We start from the raw sequence: 23,939 nt of genomic DNA on the forward strand, positions 1-23,939 counted from the left end.
TGGGTGCTGCTGCATCTCTTTGAGGTAACACACCTGATCACTGTTGGATTTCCTTGCCCGCCTCTTCTGTCAGATGAGAGAGCTGGCTATAGCCGGAGCCACAGTCGGTGTGGGGAAGGCTGCAGGTGTACGGAGTCCTCCCTATACACTTCTCCAGGATGATGAAGGGGAGAGGGGTCAGGACTTTCCCATCACTCCCAGTCTTGGAAGATCCCAACAGGTCACCAAAGGCTGTAAGAGATCCTGGAATATCCGGGACAGAGGGGTTGGTCACAGGGTATTATTCCTGGAAGGGAGAGGATAGCCCATGTAATATGGCAGCACATCCCTGAGCCAGGCATCCTACATTCTTCTCTTATGGGGGGACACATCCTGGGTCATCCAGATAGGAACCCCCCTGAGATCCATGTCAGCGGTGTCAATGTCAGATGAGGAGGACTGATGGAGCGGGTCCCAGGTAGGGTGCAGTGAGGATCGTCCACTGTGTACACAGCACAGCCCTCCCCTCCTCTGCCATCCTTAGATCTCAGCATGACATTAAAGTGTAAGATCACTGGACACCCTCCCCTTTCCCCCCAGTGCCCCTATTCCAGTGTCCTACGATCCCCCGCTGTCAGGGCGCTGCATCACAAGTCCGAGGATTTGGAAACCCTGCGGTATCACCTAAATCTGTAACTCTCAACAGAACAGGCATTCTGATTGGTCAGAACATCACATGGACAGTGTTGGTCAATTTTTCCAATTTGTTTGACCAAGATTTTGTCTATCCCGTCCTGTCAACATGCAGACAGCCCCCTCAGCGCTGGTGACACACAACACAACCAGTGGTTAGGACATACGGCCCGGTAGACGGGTGTCACCCCTCTGGTGGGTTTCACCCTGGTGCGGTCTGCAATAGTGTTGGCAAATAGTCCTTGCCAACGCTATTGCTGGCAAGGACTATTTTCGTTCGGGAACAGGCTGGTTTTTTTTGCTGCCCCCCTGCAAAGTGCCACCCTAGGCCTAGATACAGCGTTGCCTTCAATACAAAAAGCAGAAAGAAAATGCCCATTAGCATTCATCTTCATTTTACAGGCAAAGTGGATCTTTCAAGTGAATTATTTTTCCCCCTCCAAATGTCTTCCTTTAATCCATTTATATTTTCACTTTTTTACCTATGCAAGACTTGGATTGAATTTGGCCGCATCAAGCTTCCACCGTCCTTTCACCCTAATGATGTGGAGGAACTGTGGGGAAAACTCATACTATCTATGCTGGAGAGGGAGAAAGTCCTGCGACCAGCAGTAGAGAGGTAGGTTTTCTAGTATGGTTTTGGCTATTTTTCATTTTTATCTGTACATTGAGCAACAATGAATGGTTCTACATCTGCAGACTTGAATTGCTCCTGCACATTGCGAACAAGATCCAGAATGGTTGCCTGACTTGTGAAGAGAAGCTGACGCTAGCGAGGAATACACTACAATCGGTAAGGGACAAAGTCACTGCAGTTTAGACTGTAGCTCTTGCACATATAAGAATATTTATACATGTAAATATTGTTTTTGATTCAAGATTAAATAGTTTATCATTCACTGGAAATTCTCAGTCATGTGAGAGTAATTACATTGTTTCTTATATACTGTTCACTGGTTTATTATCTTTTCTGCTTGTTAGTTTGCTTTTTTGCCTTGGGTACTATTTTACTTTCTATAAAATTATGAAAATTATTATATTTGTTGGTAAGTAGATTGCAGTCCTAAACTGTGTTTTTGACAGCTTTTCAGGTGTTTAGGTTGTACCTTGTTTAGCCATTCTGTTTTTCTTCGGCCTAGATTAGCTAATTTTCCATTCTGCTGTAAGATTATAATGTACCTTTTCTGCCATGTCCTAAGATGGTGTTTTGACATTTTTCAGGATGCCGCTAACGTTGAATGTGGCCAGAAAACTCAGCAAGAGGAGGAGGTTCTCCATTTTCTTCAGGAGAGTGAAGGTGTTCTGCGACAGCTGCAGGCAGATGTGCAGATCCTGAGAGATGAGAAATACTTCCAGGTGGAGGAATTAGCTTTCAGGTAATATACAATTAGTGAGTCGTTTGGCAGGGTGTTATGAATATTAGCTAGGAAATGATTGCTAAATGTGCAATTTGCCCTTGGTGATGCATCAGAAATATCATATGAAGACACAGAGACCGTGGTATATGCACTCTATCCTGAAGTCAGGGCACAGAAAAAAAAAACAAAAACATATTTGTGTGCTGTTCAGTCTTTTTGGTAGTGGCCTTATTTTTCTAAAAGAAGGGCAAAGAGTGCAATCCCATCTAGTGACTTTTTGGAAATCCTCTCTTGATTGGTCTGACATCAGTATACTCTTAAGCATAGTACACAGGCTGATTGGTCTGACATCAGTATACTCTTAAGCATAGTACACAGGCTGATTGGTCTGACATCAGTATACTCTTAAGCCTAGTACACAGGCTGAAGGAAAAAAAAACTGAGATCACTGTACTAACACATGCAAAGTTAGTGCAGCGTTCTCTATGGCTGTTCTAGCAGGGAGACTGCCCCCTGCCAGAACACACTGATCTACGCCGGCTGATCAGATCCTGGTTTTCCAGCATGTCCCATTGACAAAAGCCGGAAGTAAGACCGGCTTCTGTCAGAAACAAAGCTCACACTGAATGAATGTCGGCCAGTTCCAGTTGAACTGACCGATGCTGGCTGTTATTTAGCTCATGCGTACCCAGCTTTAGTTCTTAGTTCTCTTTGAACTGCCTTTCTAGCTTGGCCTATAGACCTTAACATATGTATAACATGCATGAAATGTTTCATGTGTTCATAAATTAAACAGGTCAAAAGTTGGCTTGTAATTTGGTCTTGCCAATCAAAACAAAGCTGTAGATAGTTAGCAGGCACCCTGAAATTTTTAGCAGCATATCAGGGATGTGACCAGGCATTGTAACTTTAATGACTGTTAGCTGTATCTCTGTAGGATGCCTAATAACTATTTGCAGTATTGCATTACTGTGCTAAAGTTTGACTTTATGTACAAGGGGAGAGCTGAGCATGCTTTAAAACTATATACAGGGGTTGATTTACTAAAGCTTGAGAGTGCAAAATTTGGAGCAGCTCTGCATAGAATCCAGTCAGCTTCCAGGCTTTAGGCTGAAACGGACCAAAGTCTGACCAAAGTAGTGCAGGAACCTTTTGAAGTCTGAGCAATTAAGAAGGCTCTCATAATAAACCATTGATTTATACACATCATGTGCGCTCTCAGTCAGAGCGTATGTCGCATCAGTGTGATCCGGGTCTTATTGTCAAAGCCTAATTGAACAAGCAGAAGTAAAAAGCTGTTTGGCTACTATGCACAGCTGCACCAGATTTTACACTCTCTAGTTTTAGTAAATCAACCCCATTGTCTTTTAAATCATCTCATCCCAAAAGCTTGCTTAAAATCTGACTGTGCATTGCCATAGTCTTGACTCTGACAGCATTTCTTTATTTTTCTTGTACCTTGATAGCTACAATTAGGTACATATTGAACTCCGTACTAAGCTATACAAGTACTGTTGCATGACCCAATTTGCAGTGATATAAAAAGGAACAATACTAGTACTACTTTTGTTCAGTCTTTTTATCTGAGGGAGTGCTTGGCTATTATATCAGTATCAATGAATATAATTTTTGTCTGTTATTTAGAGTTTTGAGGATTCAAGATGAACTTCTCACGCTCAGGCTTGAGTACTCCAACTTGTATAGGAGAGGGAACCTCTTCAACTCCGATCTACAAACTTCCACATCCAGGAATACATCTCACCAACAAACCCTTAATACTTCAGCACCTTCTTCCACTTCTTGGTTTCGGAAACCAATGAGCAGGGCAGAGCTCCTCGCACTGTCATCTTCTGAAGATGAGGGTAGCCTTAGATTTGTCTATGAACTTCTTGCATGGGTGGAAGAAATGCAGGTGAGTTAATCAGTCTACAAAGAAAATGATTTTCTTGGTTATATAGTTTGTCTGAGCTAAGATCTATGTGGTATAGAAAGAATATATGTAATATTCATCTCACTGAATAATGCTCCCATTTTTCAGTTGAAACTGGAGCGAGCAGAGTGGGGCAGTGATCTTCCGAGTGTGGAGTCACAGCTGGAAATTCAGCGTCAAGTCCACGCAAGTGTGGAGGAGCTGGCCTCAAGTCTGCGAGAAGCTAGAAGCTATGAGGTTAGTGTGTCATTGTGAATAATTGCTACTGTAGAGCTGCACAAACTGCTTTAATAATTTTGCCAAAGACCAAATAAAAGATAACAGAATTAAAAGGAAAGTTAATGCTTGCACTGTTTACTTTTGGGTGCTATTTGTTAATACAGTAAACCCCCCTCTATTGCGGGGGTTACGTTCCGGACCCAGCCGCTAAAAGTGAAAATCCGCGAAATAGAAAAACCCTATTAAAATGCATTGTAGGCATGTTTTTTTTACTGTCACTGTACGTGTAAAAGCATTTTAAGGTCTTTAAACACACTTTTAAAACAATAGAAACGAATTTAAACACATAAAAGATACTGAGAGACATAGCAAGAGCTATGGAAAACACAAAAATATTTCATTTTTAATGATTTATATAGTAAAAACCGCAAAAACTGAACCGCGATGGAGCGGGGGTTTACTGTAGCTCTCAATTTTATTATCATTTAAAAATGAGTGACCCAAACTTTCATGTCTCATGGAATTCTGTTTTGACAGGTTAAAATGTCTCCAAATTTCTGCAGTAGTTATAAAGAGACCTTAAGCAAGCTTGAAATGCAGTACTGCAAACTAAGGGTAAGCTCTTGATGTACTGATTATTTTTCACTATATGGGAATGTTGGTATAACACGCTTAGGTTCATGTCAATTTTGAATAAAGTAGATTAGTGCATACTATTAGATGATTGCACTGGGTTTCTGTAAGTGACTCCATCCAGAATGTTGTGATTGTGTACCCCAAATCTTTTTCTCTGTAAACGTAAAACATTCACAGGCCAGTACTCTGCACAGCCAAATGAACTGTGTTGACTATTACTAAACACAAATGTTTTTTTGTCAAGACCTTAAGAATGAATAATCACTACTGTGTTTGCGCTGTAGGAGACCAGTAGTTCCCGTTTACGTCACTTGGAGAGCCTCTATGAGTTTGTGTCTCGAGCGACAGCACAGATTATTTGGCTAAATGAGAAGGAAGAGGAGGAGCTGGCTTATGACTGGAGTGATGGAAATTCTAACATGGAGGCAAAAAAAGAATACTTTGCTGTAAGTTTAATGTAAAACAATACAGATTTTCAAGTGGTAGTAAACAGTTTTTTTTATTTTCATCTACAGGCAAGCTTATAATAAAGTTTAACCGTTGGTAAAATGAATATCTCCTAAACGTGCACCATTTAGGAGATATTCTAGCAAGAAGCAGCCGGTGACGTCGCATTTGCTCTGAAGGAACGGCATACCTGTGCTGTTCCTTCAGAGCTGTGTGCCGTGCCTGAAACTTCCACGCAGCGGCGTTATCGCGGCTTGGCCATTAAAGCGGCGGCATCCCACAAACCCAGAATGAAGACCGTGTGTGACTGCATCACGGCTCCGCGTGTCAGAAGCCCGGGGTCCGCGAACCCGTATGGAAGACCGGGTGAAGATGGAAGCATCTGCAGCGGTGACAACGCGCCACTGGAGGGCTTTGTTTTAAGATACGTTTTTCATAATGTGCTAGTGTGCGATGCATACTAGCACAATATCATACTGCCTTGCAGGGTGAAACTTTTTTTTTTTTTAAATATATTTATTTAGACTTTACTACCGCTTTGAATTTCCCTTTGCATGATTGAGCTGGCCTATTCCCTATTTAATTTGTTGTATTTGTCACAGCCGACCATCTTATGTGATTAAGTTTGAGCTTGGCATTGCCTTGAATTTGATGGTATGGTAGTAATAACATTATTTTCTGTTTCCCAGGAACTGACTGAAGAGCTGGAACAGAAGCAGGATTTAATTCAGTCTTTGCAAGAGACAGCTGAACTCTTGTCCCTCGAAAATCATCCTGCAAAGCAAACTGTGGAGGTATGTGTAAGACTTACTTGGCAACGAGTGTATATATGTGTATATATATATATATATATATATATATATATATATTTTTTTTATCTATATGGTTAAAGCAGAACGAAACCGTATCTGGGCATGAAAAACTGAACATTTTTATTATTTATAGCAAAATTCTCCATCTATCTATGTCTTCTTGCTTTATTTTGCTGAGAAATGCCCTTAGCAAATAGCCTTAGCCATCTTTATTAATGGCAGATTATTCATGTTTACTTCCTGGAATCCAACTGCTCTTAGCTGAGGCATGCAGGCCGGAGGATGTACTTAGCTGAGAAAACCCCCTTCTTCTTCCAAATGAAAGAGAAAAAAATTAAGACTCCTGGAATGTATGCCATTATTCTGGTCTAGCCCAGTGACCTGGAAACAAAGAAATGTAAAAAAAAAAAAAAAGTTTAAAACAAGAAACAAAAAATAAAATAAAATGAATAAAGAAATAAATATAAATTTTATATATATATATATATATATATATATATATATATATATATATATATATATATATATAATATTAAGATAGCTTAGTTCCACTTTAATCGTGTGGTCCTAAAATGTCTTTGTGGTGCAATAAACTGTTTATTTTTGCAAAGGGAATCCTATTGTATATTCTTTAAGGGTATTGTACCTACATTACATACAACCCCAATTCCAAAAATGTGTAAAATCTACATACAGTACCTTGAAAATGTATTCATACACCTTAAAATTTTCCACATTTTGTCATGTTACAACCAAAAACGTAACTGTATTTTATTGGGATTTTATGTGATAGACTAACACAAAATGTCACCTACTGGTGAAGTGGAAGGAAAATGATAAATGGATTTCAAATTTTTTTTACAAATAAATATGTGAAAAGTGTGATGTGCATTTGTATTCAGCCCCCTTTACACTGATCCCTCTAACTAAAATCTAGTGGAACCAGTTGCCTTCAGAAGTCACCTAATTGGTAAAAAGTGTCCACGTGTGTGTAATTTAATCTCATTATGAATACAGCTGTTCTGTGAACCCCTCAGAGGTTTGTTAGAGAACCTTAGTGAACAATGAACACACCAGACAGGTCAGGGAAAAAGTTGTGGAGAAGTTTAAAACAGGATTAGGTTATAAAAAATATTCCAAGCTTTGAACATCTCAAAAATCACTGTTTAATCCATCATCCGAAAATGGAAAGAGTATGCAACAACTGCAAACCAACCAAGACATGGCCGCCTACCTAAACTGACAGGCTGGGCAAGGAGCGCATTATTTAGAGAATCAGCATGCTAACTCTGGAGGAGCTGCAGAAATCCACAGCTCAGGTGGGAGAATCTGTCCACAGGACAACTATTAGTTGTGCACTCCACAAATCTGGCCTTTATGGAAGAGTGGCAAGAAGAAAGCCATAAGAAGTCCCATTTGCAGTTTGCGAGAAACCATGTGAGAGACTCAGCAAACATGTGGAAGAAGGTGCTCTGGTCAGATGAGACCAAAATTGAACTTTTTGGCCTAAAAGCGTAACCCTGTGTGTGGCGGAAAACTAACACTACATCTCCCGAAACACACCATCCCCATCATGAAACATGGGGATGCTTTTCTTCATCAGGGACAGGGAAGCTGGTCAGAGTTGATGCAAAGATGGATGGAGCCAAATACAGGGCAATCTTAGAAGAAAACCTGTTAGAGTCTGCAAAAGACTTGCGACTGGGCTGGAGGTTCTCCTTCCAGCAGGACAACGACCCTAAACATACAGCCATAGCTACAGTGGAATGGTTTAGATTAAAGCATACTCATATGTGAGAATGGCCCAGTTAAAGTCCAGACCTACTGTAAATCCAGTTGAGAATCTGTGGCAAGACTTGAAAATTGCTGTTTACAGACACTTTCTATCCAATCTGACAGCGCTTGAGCTATTTTGCAAAGAAGAATGGGCAAAAATGTCACTCTCTAAATGTGCAAAGCTAGTAGAGACATACCCAAAATTTCAGCTGTAATTGCAGCATAAGGCTGTTCTACAAAATATTGATTCCGAGGGATGAATACAAATGCACGCCACACTTTTCACATATTTAATTGTAAAAAATGTTGAAAACCATTTATAATTTTCCTTCCACTTCACAATTATATGCCACTTTGTGTTTGTCTATCACATAGAATCACAATAAAATACATTTACGTTTGTGGTTGTAACATGACAAAATGTGAAAAATTTCAAGGGGTCTGAATACTTTTTCAAGGCACTGAAAAAATTAGAATGCAGTGATTTGCAAATCTCAATAACCCGTATTTTACTCACAAAAGAAAATAGGATACATATCAAATGTTTAAGGTGGGAAAATGTTAAATTTCAAGAAAAAAAGTAATTTTGAATATGATTACAGCGACACTCATGAAAATGTTGGAACAGGGCAACAGAGAGCTGGCAAAGTACAACCCCAAAAAAGTTGGACAGAGCCATGTTTATTACGGTGTAGCATTCCCTCTTCTTTTAATTACACTGCAAAAGTTTTGGAACTGTGGTGACTTGTTGCTGGAGTTTTCGAACAGTAATGGTGTCTCATTCTTAAGCAATATGCTGCTCCAAAACCTGGTTTCGTCTTTCAGCATTGATAGTGCCCTTACAGATGTGCAAGCTGCCAATTCCATATGCACTAAAACAAACCCTCATAATATCAGAGATGCAGGCTTTTGTACTGAGCGCTGATAAGAAGGCGAAAGGTCCCTTTCCTCTTTAGTTCAGAGAATGCGGCGCCTATGGTTGCCAAAAAGAATGACATTTTGATTTGTCTGACCACAGAGCAGTTTTCCACTTTTCAACAGACCATTGTAAATAGGCTTTGATCCCGAGAAGACAGCGGCTTTTATGGATCATGTTCAGATATGGCTTATTCTTTGCATGATAGCCATATGCATTTTTGCATGGCGCAGGGAACTGTGTTTACAGACAGGGATTTTTGAGCGTATCCCAGAATCAGGCCTGTTTTAATGCAGTGCCACCTGAGAGCCCAAAAATTACGGGCATCCAACATTGCGTTTCGGTTTTGTCCTTTGCGCGCAAAGATTTCCCCAGGTTCTCAGAATCTTTTGATGATATTATGTACTGTAGATGATGATATATATTTAAAATCTTTGCAATTTTTTGTTGAGGAACATTACTCTGAAATTGTTCGACAATCTTTCTATGCAGCTTTTCACACATTGACGTGCTTCTGCCCATATTTACCTCTAAGACGCTCTTGGGTTGATTTACTAAAACTGGAGAGTGCAAAATCTGGTGCATGGTAGTCACTCAGCTTCCAACTTTAGCTTGTTTAATTAAGCTTTGGCAAAAAAAAAAAAATAACATGGAAACTGATTGGTTTCTATGCAGAGCTGCACCAGACTTTGTACTCTCCAGTTTTAGTATAGCAACCCCTCAGACTCTCTTAGATGCTCTATAGTCATGTTACTGAACTCTTGCCAAATGATCTAATCATTTGCAAAGTTTTCTTACAGCTCTCCGTTGTTCCATTTACTTTGCCAGCTTTTTGTGGTCCTGTCCCAACTTTTTTGAGACGCGTTGCTGCCAACAATTTTAAAAATTACCCTTTTCTCTTTCGTTCATTGAGGGACACAGCTTCATATCTTCTGGACCCTTGGGTTTATGCTGCCCCCTACAGGAGTAGGACACTAGGCGGAAAAAGTTTGACTGCGCCTATAGGGCAGTCCTAGGGGTATACTCCCACTTCCTGCTATAGGTCTTAAGTTTTTTTTCTGCCTAGTCAGGAGTAAGGACCTAGTTCCTTACTGCGAACTCTGGTCCTAGCATTTTTTCCTTTTTTAGATGGACTTTCTCTATCGCTCATTGACAGACGTAGTCTTCTTGATTCTCAAGAGCTGGGTTATGTTGTCTCCGCAGGAGTAGGACTAGGCAGAATGACAAAACGTTCTGGCTCCACCCTAGGGGCAGTCCCTGAGGGTATATCCTCCCTCTCTCTGCTACAGGGAATCAGTTTTTTTCTGTCTAGTCAGGAGTAAGGACCTAAGTTCCTTGCTGGGATCTTTTGGTCCTGGCAAGACTTTTTTTCTTTAAGAAAAAGACATTTTTTAGGTAGTTTTCTCCAGTGTTTTTTTCCTGTGAGATCTTCATGCAAAAATGCCGGACTGGGCGACACTTGTGGTCACCCCAGCCGGCCTACGAGCGCGCGCAGACCATGGCATTGCGCTTGGTCGGCCGCGACATATTCAAGTAAGTATGCGGGGCCGGGCGACGGGCTGGATGTTGAGATCCAGTGGTCACCCCGGTTTCTGCCTAAGAGCGCGTGCAGACCAGTGCGCTGAGTCGGCCGCGACGGAGTCCCAGTAAAGGGACTGACTTTGCGAGTTAAAAGCTCGCTTGGACGCCAGGTACCAGAGAGTTGAGGCGTCCACAAACCCCCACCCCGGTGGAGAGGGTATTGTGAAGAGAGGGTGCCTGTCGGTTCGGTATGGTGAGTAAACGTTCCCTTTTTTCCTCATTATGAGGCAGTATATATTATGGGCCCCTCCATATATGGTCAGTATATATCTGATACTTACAAGTCCCCCTTGTAATACAGCATGTGTTTGTGGGAAGTGGACTTGGTTCAAGAGCTAACACTCTACCCAGCAGACTGTAACATTACAGCAGACATAGGAGGTATAATCCTACCTTATGTGCAGTGTATCTCTGCAGATCCATATATCATCTCTTAGCAGGTGGATGTGCTGGGAAGACGATATCGGTGGTCCGCCGCCATTTTGCCGTAGACCGAATGCATGTATGTCCTCAGGTCACGCCGGCCGCCATGTTTTTGGAGTCTTATGTCTCTTCTATGGGGGCGGCCATGTTTTGTGAGCCCAGCTACCTCGTGGAGAGCTGGGAACGCCGGAAGGCGTACACAGGGGGCGGAGCCACGCCTTCTACCCGGGAAAAAGCAAACAGCTCCTTCCAGTCTGTGTAAGACAGACGCTGACTGCAGTTTGTTGGAAACTGCACTGCATCGGTTGGTGAGCCTTGGGGGTCCCTCTCTCTCTCTCTGGGATCGAGAAGCAGGTACTCTGAGGGGCGCTATTGCGCTAGGGGGAGACACATAAAAAAAAAAAAAAATTTAAAAAAAAAAAAAAAAAAAAAGAGGTATTTTTTTGTGTTTTCTGGCAAAGGTGTCCTGAATTATCAGGGACCCTGCCACTCAGGTATCTCCTCCGGATCCCCTCGAGGGGTCTGCAGGATCCTCCAGCACCCCACTGACGATTAAATCATTGTCCGCTATTATGGAAGCTTGTGTCCCGGGTGGAAGTGGCTTGTCAAGGACAGGGCGCAAGTAAGCGACCCCCGCCTAACCCCTTATTATCTGAAACCTCGGATTCAGACTCTGAGCCTATTTCTGCAGTTGCAGGTACTTCATCTGGTATTGGTGTCTCGTGTACTGTCTTTTCAGACAGTGAGGAGGATGTTTCGGCATCAGCCATAGCCAGAGAGGAAGCGTTGGTAAACGCACTCATGGTATCTGTTCAAGAGACCTTAAGATTACAGGGTATTCCGTCAGAAATAGCTAAAACTGAGATCCCTTTTGGGTCTAAAAACGCATCTAGTGGCGAAGGTTTTTTCCATTGCCCAAATGTTTTGGCAATCCAATCAAAGAAGAATGGAGTCTGCCAAAACGCATTTCTACTATTTCTAAACGCATTAACAGGCGTTATCCGTTTGAGGAAACCCTCATTAAGAAATGGACAGAACCACCTGTGGTGGATTCACCAATTGCTAGATTGAATAAAGCCACGGTTATTCCTTTAGAAGACGCTCCGTCTTTTAAAGATCCAGTGGATCGCAAGATAGAAGCTATGTCTCGCACCATGTTTGCCTTGATTGGATCAGCTTTCAGACCTATATAGCTATTGGTCTGTTTTCGCAGGCTGTAACTGAATGGACCAAGTGGTTACGCCGGGACTTAGAAGAAGTCCCTCAGGCGGTATCAGCAAATGATACAGGGGTTACAGTTTGTGTGTGATGCGGCGTTAGACGCCACTCCATTAATGGCGCGAGCATCTGTCTCAGCAGTGGTTCTCAGGCGTACACTGTGGCTAAAAGGTTGGTTAGCCGACCAAGGTTCCAAAAAAGCATTGGCTAATATCCCCTTTTCAGGAGAGCGTCTATTTGGAGCCAACTTAGATGAGATCATTAAGGATCTCACCGGTGGAAAAAGCACCTTTTTACCACAAAATTTTAAGGGTAACTCGTCAAAGACGAGGGCCTTCTTTTTCTGCTCACAAGAGGTTTTTTCGTCCAGCGGGTGAAAAAACTAAGTCCTCCAAACCTCCTGCAGGAGGCGTCAGGGGTCGTTGGTCGGGCAAGCAAAAGCCCGCCCCCTCCAGACCTGAAGATAAACCGTCCAAAGACTGAAGGTGCGCCCCCACCCATAACTGGGGTGGGGGGACGTCTTCGCCGGGTCCCGGATCCATGGCTTTCCAGAATCCCGGACAAATGGGTCTGCGAAGTCATAAGGTCAGGGTACAAGATCGAGTTTCGATCTCTCCCACCGGCGCGATTCTTCCCTTCCAATATCCGACTATCCTCAGATCGTTTAGAAGATCTGCGGAGAGTAGTCATAGATTTACTACAACAAGGAGTGGTAGTCCACGTTCCTTGGACAGAACGGTTTCTAGGGTTTTATTCAAACCTATTTACAATAAGAGGGCAAAGTGCGTCCAATTCTGGACTTAAGGGCACTCAATTCTTTTGTCTTCATAAGAAGATTCAGAATGGAGTCCATTCGCACGGTAGCAGCCTTCCTGCATCCAGGGGATGTCCTAGCGTCCATAGACATCAAGGACGCCTATCTTCACATTCCCATTTTCGCAGGACATCAGCGTTTTCTACGCTTTTCCGCAGAGGAGAACCACTATCAGTTTGTGGCGTTACCTTTCGGTCTCGCCACGGCTCCGCGGGTCTTCACAAAGGTGTTGGCCCCAATGTTGGCACTTCTGCGCCAAAGAGGTATATCGATTCTAGGTTACCTAGACGATCTTCTGCTTCATGCAGAGTCTCCTCAGACCTTGCTACAAAACATAGAAATTACTATGATTTCTTTACAGGAATTCGGGTGGCTGGTGAACCAGCAAAAGTCATTTCTGGTTCCCACCCAGAGGCTCGAATATCTGGGTCTAATTCTAGACACAGTCAGGACAAGAGTTTTCCTTCCGGTAGGGAAACTCCGAAAGATTCAATCAGCAGTCCAGTTGTTACTGTCCAACAGCTGGTCCTCCCTTCGGACTTGCATGAGGGTTCTGGGGTTGATGGTGGCTTCATTCGAAGCAGTCCCATTTGCCCAGTCCCATACCCGAATTCTTCAGCAAGAGATTCTTCTCAGATGGAATCGGAATCCGGAATCCCTGGACAATCAGATACGATTGAGCAAACAGACCAGAGAGTCTCTGGTTTGGTGGCTTCGGTCTCCAATGCTCAGCCAGGGAAAGTCATTTCTGCCAATATATTGGACGATAGTGACCACGGATGCCAGTCTATTCGGATGGGGAGGAATTCTTGGTCAGTTATCTGTCCAGGGACTTTGGTCCCCGGAAGAATCCAGATTACCGATAAATGTATTGGAACTGAGAGCGATCAGACTTTGTCTGATTCACTGGACCGAGCAGCTCCAGGGCAGCCCGGTTCGGAGCCAGTCGGACAATGCCACGGCCGTGGCTTATGTCAATCATCAGGGGGGCACCAAGAGTGTCCGAGCGGCCAAAGAAGTGGCTTGCATTCTTCGCTGGGCGGAATGATTTGTTCCAGCAATCTCTGCGGTGTTCATTCCGGGGGTGGAGAATTGGCAGGCAGATTATCTCAGCCGTCAGACCCTGGATCAGGGGGAATGGTCCCTCCATCCAGACGTTTTTCCACCAGTTGTGCCTACGATGGGGCACCCCGGATGTGGATCTGTTGGCATCTCGATTCAACAGGAAAGTTCAGAGATTCGTGGCTCGCTCCCGCGATCCTCTAGCAGAAACCGCAGACGCACTGATCGCCCCGTGGGGGCAATACCAGCTAATGTATACCTTCCCTCCTCTTGGGTTACTGCCAAGACTTCTTCGCAGGATAGAGGAGGAAGGAATTCCAGTAATCCTGGCAGCTCCGGATTGGCCTCGTCGTGCTTGTTACGCCGACTTGGTCAGACTGATGGCGGACGTCCCGTGGAGACTTCCTCTCAGGGAGGATCTACTGTCTCAGGGACCGATCTTCCATCCTGCTTTACGATCGCCGGTTTTTAACGGCCTCGTTATTGAGGCCCAGGGGCTGAAGGACAAGGGATTGTCAGCTTCAGTTATTCCTACTCTAGTTAAAACAAGGAAAGCGACTTCCAGAAAGATTATCATCGTATATGGAAGTCTTATATTGTGTGATGTGAATCCCTTGGGTTCCATCTACATCTTTGTTCGGTAGTCCGAATATTGGCTTTCTGCAACAGGGAGTTGAGCAGAAGCTGGCCTTGAGTGTTATCAAGGGTCTGGTTTCAGCATTTGCTATCTTCTTTCAGAAGCTTTTGTCTACTCATTCCTTGGTGCGGAATTTCATCCAGGGGGTGCGACACCTGGCTCTGCCAGTGCACGCGCCGTTACCATCCTGGGATCTTAATTTGGTGCTGTCGGTTCTTCAGACACCTCCCTTTGAAAATATCAGGGAGATTCCCTTGCCTACTTTATCCCAGAAGGTGGTCTTCTTGGTGGCTATCACTTCTGCACGCAGGGTGTCAGAACTGGCTGCATTATCCTGTTGTTCCCCAGATCTGGTGGTTCATAGGGATAAGGTTGTTCTTCATCCGAATCCATCCTTCCTTCTAAGGTGGTTTAAAAGTTTCATTGATTAAGGACAGTGTACTGTCCTTCCTATGTCCTTAGCCCAATCATCCTCGAGAATTGCATGGCATTCCTTGGATGTAGTTCGGGCGATCAGGATATACTTGAATACTACGGATTCAATTTGTAAGACGGATTCACTGTTTGTGATCACGGATGGCCCTAAGAAGGGGTTGCCTGTTCTGCTGCGACCATCTTTAGATGGATCAGACAGACGGTGATATAGGCTTATTTTATCTAAGGGTCGGGATCCCCCGTTCCCTGTTAAGGCGCATTCTACTCGGGCGCTTAGAGTTTCCTGGACCTTCCGCCATCAGGCGTCAGTGGTTCAGGTTTTCAAGGCGACTGTTTAGTAGTCGGTTCATACCTTTACAATATTGTATAAGGTTTATGTGAGGGCATCGTCAGATGCCTCTTCTGGCTGCAAGGTTCCTGCAGGCCACTGTTTGAGGAGACTGTTGGTCTACCTCGAGGATTTGTGGGGTAGGTCTCATCTGTTTACTCGATGAGTCCTTTGATACTTCTGGTTGGCTCCGGTTGGGCCTTCTAGATTGGATTTGATTCTGTCAATCCCACCCCTCATTTTGTGGCACTGCTTCTGGATGTCCCAGCTCTTGAGAATCAAGAAGACTACGTCTGTCAATGAGCGATAGAGAAAAATGGATTTTTGTAAGAACTTACCGTAAAATCCTTTTCTCTTAAGCTCATTGACAGACGTAGTACCCGCCCCTCTATCATTGAGTTGGGTTGGGTTAAATTCTCTGTACTGCTTTAAACAGAACTGATTCCCTGTAGCAGAGAGAGGGAGGATATACCCTCAGGGACTGCCCCTAGGGTGGAGCCAGAACGTTTTGTCATTCTGCCTAGTCCTACTCCTGCGGAGACAACATAACCCAGCTCTTGAGAATCAAGAAGACTACGTCTGTCAATGAGCTTAAGAGAAAAGGATTTTACGGTAAGTTCTTACAAAAATCCATTTTTTTTGCTTCTTTTATTATTTTCTGTTCCTGTGAGAACTACTATCAATTCTGTTCCTGTAAGAACTACAATCAACTGCTGGACTGGGCGATGGACTGGATATTCTAGATCCTTACGGTCTCCCCAGTCCGGCCAACGAACGCGACCCGACCTCAGCTCCGCATTAGGTTGGCCATGACATAGCCCTACTGGACAGGGGCTGGCCGGCGAGTAAACGCCTCGCGAGGTTGCATAGCCCTGGTCACGACCTGAGTCACAGCGTGCCTCTGGCCTGCAGCACTCACATTCCAATATGGTGCCGTGGTCTGCCTGGAGTCGTGCCCGTCCGGTTCCAAGGTGTGGTAAGTAGTGTCCCCCCTCTCCCTTGGTGGTCTTTTGGGGATGGACGTGGGCCTCTCCCCGGGATGGTCAGACCCCCGGGTTCCTGTCCATTCCCCACCACCTATACAGTCACTGTGGGTCTTTTTCCCGCCTACTGTGACAAAATTGTTGCGAGTCAGCAGAGTTGTCCTAAATGCTATATGGGGGGTGCCTATGCGTTTCGATAGATGGTATCCCTTGAGTAGTCTCTGTTGAATATTCGGCCAGTTCCACCTGTGGTGGACTCTCAGGTCTCTGGGCTGAATAAATCCTCCCTATTTCTGATGGAGGAGTGTCCAGTTTTTAAAAGATCCTTTTGACAGGAGTGCCGAGACTTTGGTCTGCCACATGTTTACTGTGGCCGGATCGGTCCTTAGGACGGTGTTCACTATAGTATTGGAGCCCCAGACTTGTAGGCAAAGCTTTTGCACCAGGATCTGGAGGTACCAGCTTCTCCCTGCCTTTTTGGAGTTGGCGGACCAGTTGGTCCAGGGGTTGCAGTTAGTCTGTGATGACTCTCTGGATGTGGCTCCCTTAGTCTCTAGGCTGTTCGTGACAGCAGTGGTCCTTCGGAGCAAGATATGGCTGAAATGCGGGTCTGCGGACCAGACATCCAAAAAGGCCTTATCTGATCCTCCCTGTGTGGGGGGATCACCTTTTCGGATCCTCCCTGGATGATATCATTAAGCAGGATTTCAAGACAAGGGATCTAAGTCTGTAAACCTTCTCCGGAGGTTCCGATAGGACCTAGTCTGGTAAGCTGAGAGCGGGTCCTTATGGATCCGTGGACCTCCCTGATTCAAGACAGGTGGGTCAACGAGCCGCTTTGGTCTGGCTACAACATCGAGTTTCGGTCTTCTCCTCCAGAGAGGTTCTTTCCTTCCTACCTGTGTTTATCCCCAGACTGCCTGCGAGGTCTCTTCGAGGCAATGCAAGACTTGCTACCACAAGGGGTGTTTCTTCCGGTCTCAGAATCGGATTGTTTTTTTTCATGGGTTTTATTCAAACCTGTTAACAGGTCCCAGGAAGGAAAGGGAGGTACGTCCAATATTGTGGACCTCAAAGCTCTGAACCACTTGTGCGGATACAGATGTTCCAAATAGAATCTATTCCGTACGGTAGTGGCGTCCCTACATCAGGGGTATCTTCTGGCCTCTACCGATATCAAGGATGCTTCCCATCATATTCCGATATATGTCAGTCATCTGCGCCTCCTCCGCTTGCCGTGGGTGAGGAGCATTATCAAGAGGTCTTGCCTTGGCTCCTCGGATCTTCACAAAGTGTTGGCCCCGGTGTTGGCATTGTTGAGCCAGCAGGAGATTGCGGTACTGGAGTACCTGGATGATCATCTTCTTCTGCAAGCAGAGTCTCCAAACTGTGCTAAAGGACAACTGGGAGATTACTATGCGGACAACTGGGAGATTACTATGCAGGAGTTCAGTTGGAAATTACATTTCCAGGTATTGGCTCTGGTACTTGGCCTTAGCCAGGGTGTTCCTCCCATGGGACAAGCTCTAAATTCTGCAGGATGAATTTGACTCCTGTTGTCCAGCAGTCAGTCGTCTTTCAGGACTGGCATTCGGGTGCTGGGTCTGATGGTGTCTACATTCGAGGCAATTCCGTTTGCACAGTTCCTCACGAGACCTCTGTAAAGAGAGATTCTTGCCATGTGGGGCAAGAATCCACAGTCTCTAGAGACAATCTGATCCTGTTGAGCCGGGGTACTAGAAGGTCTTTGATTGAGTGGCTTCACTCTCCGGCGCTTTGACAGGGAAAATCTTCCTTCCCCTGTACTGCACAGTTGTCCCCACGGATGCCAGCCTGTCCGAGTGGGGGGGGGGGGGGCTTTTTTTGGCACGGATTGTGCTCAGGGGGTCTGGACTCTGGAGTAATCAAGACTACCGATCAATATACTGGACATTTCCTCTGGAGATGTTTTATCAGTTGTGGCTCCAGTAGGGGACTTCCCAAGGTGGTCCTGTTGGTCTCTCGTCTCAACAGGAAGGTGCCTAGGTTTGTGGCACGATATTGGGATCCTCTGGCCGATGTAACAGACGCACTGGTGGCTCCTTTGAGGCCAGTATCCTCTGCTATACATCTTTTCTCTTCTAGAACTCCTGCCAAGATTCCTGCAAAGGTTAGAGGAAGAAGGGATTACGGCCATCCTAGTGGCTCCAGATTGGCCTTGCCTGTCTTGGTACGCGGATCTGATACGGTTGGTCGCCGATGCTGCTTGGAGAATTCCTCTTAGAGGAGATCTGTTGGCTCATGGGCCAATCTTCCATCTTGACTTAGTCTCTGGCCTAACGACTTGACTGTCAGAAGCCTGGTGCTGAAGGATAGAGGGTTGTCTGAATCGGTGATTCCCACGCTGCTGCAAGCTAGTAAATCCACTTTTAGCAAGATTTACCATCGTGTTTGAGGAGCGCACTTTGCAGATGTGAATCTCTTGTGGTTCACCTCCGCTCCTTTTCAGTAATTCGGTGTTTGGCTTTCCTCCAACGAGGTGTTGAGCAGCGTCTGGCCTCGGGTACCATCAAGGGCCAGGTTCGGCCTTGGCAGTTTTGTTTCAATGTCTTTTGGCTTCGCATTCTTTGGTTCGCACCTTTGTTCAGGGGGTTCGCCACTTTGCTCCCCCAGTGCGGTCTCCATTGCCCTCGTGGGATCTCAACTTGGTGCTGTCAGTTCTTCAGTAACCGTTGTTGGTAAATGTTCACGAGATTCCACTGTTTACATTATCCCAGAAGGTAGCCTTCTTGGTGGCTTTTTTTTTCCTGCACGTAGGGTATCGGAGCTGGCAGCTGTGTCTTGTCGTTCACCTTACATGGTGGTTCAAGGAGATAAAGTGGTGCTTCATCCCTGCCAGTCCTTCCGTCCTAAGGTCGTCTCTGGTTTCCATTTAAATGAAGACATTGTGTTGCCTTCCTCGTGTCCTAATCCTAAGCACCCTAAAGAGATTGAATTACATCCTTTGTATGTGGTTCGGGCAATCGGTGTGTACTTAGCGGCAACTCGTTCCAAAAATCGGATTCCCTCTTTGTCCTTACGGATGGACCCTGTAAGGGGCTGGCCGCGTCTGCTGTGACCATTTCCAGATGGATCAGGCAGACGGTGTTGCAGGCCTATTCCATGATTAAGGGTCAGGTTCTTCTTTTCCCCGTTAAGGCGCATTCTACAAGGGTGCTTAGCGCCTCTTGGGCCTTCCGTCATCAGGCGTCAGTGGTGCAGGTTGCAAGGCGGCCACCTGGTTGCCTGAGCACGCTTTCACTAAATTTTATATGGTGGATGCATTGGCATCTGCGGATGCTGCCTTTGGCCGCAAGGTTTTGTGAGCTGCTGTTGGAGAGGATTAGTCCTCTTTGAGGGTGTCGTTTTTTGTCAGATGAGCTCCAGTTTCCTGGTTGAGCTCCTGTTTTACTTGGTTGACTAAGTTTAGCCTTTGCAAAGTTTGTTTATTGCTGTGTTCTTCCCACCCCTCATGTTGACTCTGCTTTGGGACGTCCCAAGGGTCAAGAAGATATGGAGCTGTGTCCGTCAATGAACGAAAGGGAAAACTAGATTTTTGTTTTACAGTGAAATCCTTTTCTCTGTTGTTGATTGACGGACACAGCACCCACCCTTCTATTTGGGTTATATATTCTTCTCTGACACTGCTTGTTACAAAACTGAAGATCTATAGCAGCAAGTGGGAGTATACCCCCTGGGACTGCCCTATTGGCGTAGTCAAACTTTTTTCCACCTAGTGTCCTACTCCTGTAGGGGGCAGCATAAACCCAAGGTTCAAGGCGATGGGGAGCGGTGTCTGTCAATGAACATCAGAGAAAAGGATTTTACCGTAGGACAAAAATCCATTTTTTTTTCTTTAAATGGTACATTTTCTCAGTTTAAACTTTTGATATATTTTCTGTTTTCTATTATGAATAAAATATGGGTCTGTGAGATTTTACTTTGTTTTTATGTAGATTTTACACAGCATCCCAACTTTTTTGGAATTTGTGTTATATTTTGAGGATGTTTTAAACAGGACTTTTTGATTTTAAGTATAGCGGCAGGTAACTCCATGCTGCACAAAGTTGCCATTTAGAAAGTATTGGGGGGTAAATATTTTCTTATGTTTTACAAAGCCCAAACAATTCTCTAAGTTTGAAAATCCATGGTTTTAGATTTTGTTTCTTATAGGAGGGTGTGTCATTGTATCAGTTGAGTTAAAAGTAGTGCACAAATGTTATTTTCCAGTGATTAAATTACACATAGTTGGATAACCACTACCTAGTTGTTTAAAAAAAAGTGATATACATTTTGTGAATAGAATAGTATTTGGTCATAACATTACTTTGGACAGTACAAATGGCTAGGAAACACAGGCTCCTAGCCTATTTCTCAGATCATTTTTTATGACATCTGTTATTTCTTGATCTTAGTAGTATGTGTTGTTCTACAACAGTTCATGCTGTCTGAAAAAAAAAAAAATGTTTTTGTGGTAGTCACATTCCTATACAAAAAAAAAAAAGTTTATGTAGACAGGTAGACCTGTTTTCAGAAGTCCAGCATGTTCACAGTTTTGTCATTCTAAATGCTTCAATTTTTCTTGCTTTTTTCGTCTTTTTTTAGGCATACAGTGCAGCAGTTGTCTCTCAGTGGCAGTGGGTTCAGCAGTTATGTCTTTGTGTGGAGCAACATATAAGGGAGAATTCTGCTTATTTCCAGGTAAATTTATTGTCTTTTTATGTTTATGTAACTTTTTGAGATCTATATCATCAACATTTCTCAGTAATTGAATCATCAACGGGTATTCATCCTTCAGTTTTTTAGTGATGTACGAGATTCAGAGGTTTATCTGAAGAATCTCCAGGAGTCAATCAAGAGGAAGTATTCATGTGATCGTAGTACTAGTATGAACCGTCTGGAAGACATGTTGCAAGACTCCATGGTGAGATGAACCACTGCCATTTTCTGTCATGTTGCCTTGTTAGAATGTGTGTGTGTTGCTCGTTAAGAGTATGTTACTCACAGGCAATGTGAATTCTCTCTAGGATGAGAAGGAACAGCTCATCCAGTCTAGAAGCACAGTTGCCAGCCTGGTGGGAAGGTCCAAGAACATTGTTCAGCTGAAGCCCAGGAATCCTGAACGTAGTTTAAGTGGCACATTGCCTATCAAAGCAGTATGTGACTATAAGCAAATAGAGGTAGGATTTCTAAACTGCCGTAATATTTCTTTTCCACTTTTTTTTTGTTTGCAAGTGTTACTAAACCCAGAACCTGCATTCACTATATCTGGTCTCCCACAGTGCACATAAAATGGAAATGCAATAGTTTTAGTAAATATAAACTGCTAAATATATTTTCTCATCAGCAGTCTTGTGACTTCTAGCAATGGCTAATTAAAGCTTGTAGGGGGAGTTTTCATTCCCTTCTAACTGTCTTATGAGGCTGCATGACCCTTGACCCTCTGTCTGGGCAGTGCCTATGCTGATCACATGCACTCTCCCAAAAAAAACCTCTCTAGCGATGCACACCAAACTAAGCATGTGCCGAGTGCCTTTTAGGGCTCTGTACTATCAGCAGATGGATTGGGGACTGTAAAAGATGGGGAAGATCAGAGAAGGCAGGATCACACTGCCTTTTTAAACAATGCAGAGGATTAACCCCTTAGGTTCCACGGGGAGTATAACAGTATATTTTACTGCATATTCTTACTGCATATTTTTTAATGTTTAGTAATACTTTAACAGACCATACACAGTAATTAAATGATGTCCCTGACCAATCAGTTTGAAGCTGCTTACTGCTCTTAAACCATTCTGTAATCTATTACATTGCTTGAATAACTTGTAGGATTCGGGTCTCAAGGTTAAAGGTGATTTTATCAGGACTAATAATGTGTTTCTACTACTTGCCAGATTACGATCAGCAGAAATGAGGAATGTGTACTTGAAGATAACTCTCATAGAACAAAGTGGAAAGTGATCAGCACTACTGGAAATGAGGCCATGGTGCCATCTGTATGTTTCCTCATCCCTCCACTGAACAAAGAAGCAATGGAAATGGCTAACAGGTAAATTACATTTTTTTTTGTGGAACAGATCTTTACAGCTTATGATTGTTTTGTGTTCTCATGACACATTTTGCATATTGCAGAGTGGAACAGCTTTATCAGAAAGTCATGGCTCTTTGGCATCAGTTACATGTAAACACAAAGAGTTTAATATCATGGCATTATTTGCGAAAAGACATTGATTTGGTTCAGAGTTGGAATGCAGACAAGGTGAGTTGTCTGGATGTGTGATGCTCAAATCTCTCGCTATCTAAATATGCCTTTTCTGACATGTCATTATCTGCCTTCAGCTTAGGGTCCTTCCTCTATCAGAGAGGCTGCAGACACTTTCCAGTCTTCAGTCACATTTGGATGATTACATGGAGGACAGCAAAGACTCCCAAATGTTCACACCTACCGATCGTTTGAACATGGAAAAAGAGGTGGAGGATTGTAAGGAGCAATGCAGAAAGCTTGTGAACCTTATTGAGACTGGTAAGGAACAGAATAAATTAGGACAGGGAATCCTATAATTAGAGAATCAGATTTAAATATAAAATCTGCCAGGTATAAAAAAACAAAACTATATTAGGTTTTTTTGTAAAGTGACAAAGACCTGAATTCTCTGGCTGAACCATGCCGCTTCCACTTGCCATCAGTAGTTGATTATGGTTGTTTTGTATTGTAGCACACTTACATAACATTGGAGGACTTCATTTTACTTGGTAAAAGTGCTTGCCATTTTGACTGTTGGATGTGCTGTAGGCAAACTGCTGGCATTTGAAGTGTTGCTTTTAATTCCAGGTTCTTACAATTTATCTACAATGTTGCAACCTTTTTCTTTACTCTGTCTTCTTTTATATGTTAATGTTGATGCCAGATAACCTAAACATTAGAGCTTAGTTAATGTGGGAAACTTTGAGATGGGGCCTTTTTTTATGGTGTTTTGGTTGACTAGTGCTAATAGTGGTTTGTTTGACTGGTAGGAAAATACTTTGATATTTGTGTCCCTTTTACAGAAGATAAAGATGAATCTGTGGCAAAGACCTACTTATCAGAGCTTCAAAATATTCGTTTGCACTTGGAGGACTGTGAACAGCGGCTAGTGAAGAAATTACCGATTGCCTTGGGTAGCGATTCGGATGCTGTGCATGAAAGCGCTATCCAGATATCTGAACAAGAGGTTAGTACTAGTTTAACTAGTAAAAAAATGTCCTCACATAGTTTTTCATTTTTTACTGATTATGGTCTCTTGCTTTTTGTCTGTAGAGGATGCAGGAGGAACTAAAGAGGTTAAAATCTGAGCTGTCACTGGTTTCTGAGCGCTGTGACCATTTCCTCAACATGTCTCCCTCTGGCTCCAGCACCCCAAATGTTCGCTCACAGCTAGACCTGCTGGTTGGGAAAATGGACCATGTATACAGCTTGTCTTCTGTTTTCTTGGAAAAGTGAGTGCTTTGTAATACTCAAAAATGATATCCAAATCTGGTCCAATCCAGGGCTTATGTAGCCTTAATCATTGTGTTCCTCTTTTGAACATAGATATACCATTTTCTTTTTTTTCTTTACAACAAACGATTTTCTTTATTGAAAATCAGTAAAAAGAAAAGTGGTACAAGCAAGAGTACAAAATCACAGAAGGTAAG

General features: G+C 43.7%; 1 protein-coding gene across 14 annotated transcripts in view; it reads left to right on the top strand.

Annotated features, from left to right (window-relative positions):
* Positions 1–23,939, top strand: part of MACF1 (microtubule actin crosslinking factor 1) — a 483,848-nt gene that overhangs the window by 205,200 nt on the left and 254,709 nt on the right. For all 14 annotated transcript variants that reach the window (XM_082247546.1, XM_082247537.1, XM_082247539.1 and 11 more), the window contains 16 exons: positions 1,164–1,291; positions 1,372–1,465; positions 1,894–2,048; positions 3,675–3,942; positions 4,069–4,197; positions 4,717–4,794; positions 5,100–5,261; positions 5,952–6,056; positions 20,871–20,966; positions 21,064–21,189; positions 21,293–21,445; positions 22,160–22,314; positions 22,398–22,524; positions 22,605–22,788; positions 23,313–23,476; positions 23,563–23,741. In XM_082247546.1, the coding sequence (XP_082103672.1) occupies positions 1,164–1,291; positions 1,372–1,465; positions 1,894–2,048; positions 3,675–3,942; positions 4,069–4,197; positions 4,717–4,794; positions 5,100–5,261; positions 5,952–6,056; positions 20,871–20,966; positions 21,064–21,189; positions 21,293–21,445; positions 22,160–22,314; positions 22,398–22,524; positions 22,605–22,788; positions 23,313–23,476; positions 23,563–23,741 (2,303 nt within the window). The remainder of the gene's footprint in view (positions 1–1,163; positions 1,292–1,371; positions 1,466–1,893; positions 2,049–3,674; positions 3,943–4,068; positions 4,198–4,716; positions 4,795–5,099; positions 5,262–5,951; positions 6,057–20,870; positions 20,967–21,063; positions 21,190–21,292; positions 21,446–22,159; positions 22,315–22,397; positions 22,525–22,604; positions 22,789–23,312; positions 23,477–23,562; positions 23,742–23,939) is intronic.

The sequence above is a fragment of the Pelophylax lessonae genome, assembly GCF_965119305.1.
Source record: "Pelophylax lessonae genome assembly, chromosome: 2".
Classification (NCBI taxonomy): Eukaryota; Metazoa; Chordata; class Amphibia; order Anura; family Ranidae; genus Pelophylax; species Pelophylax lessonae.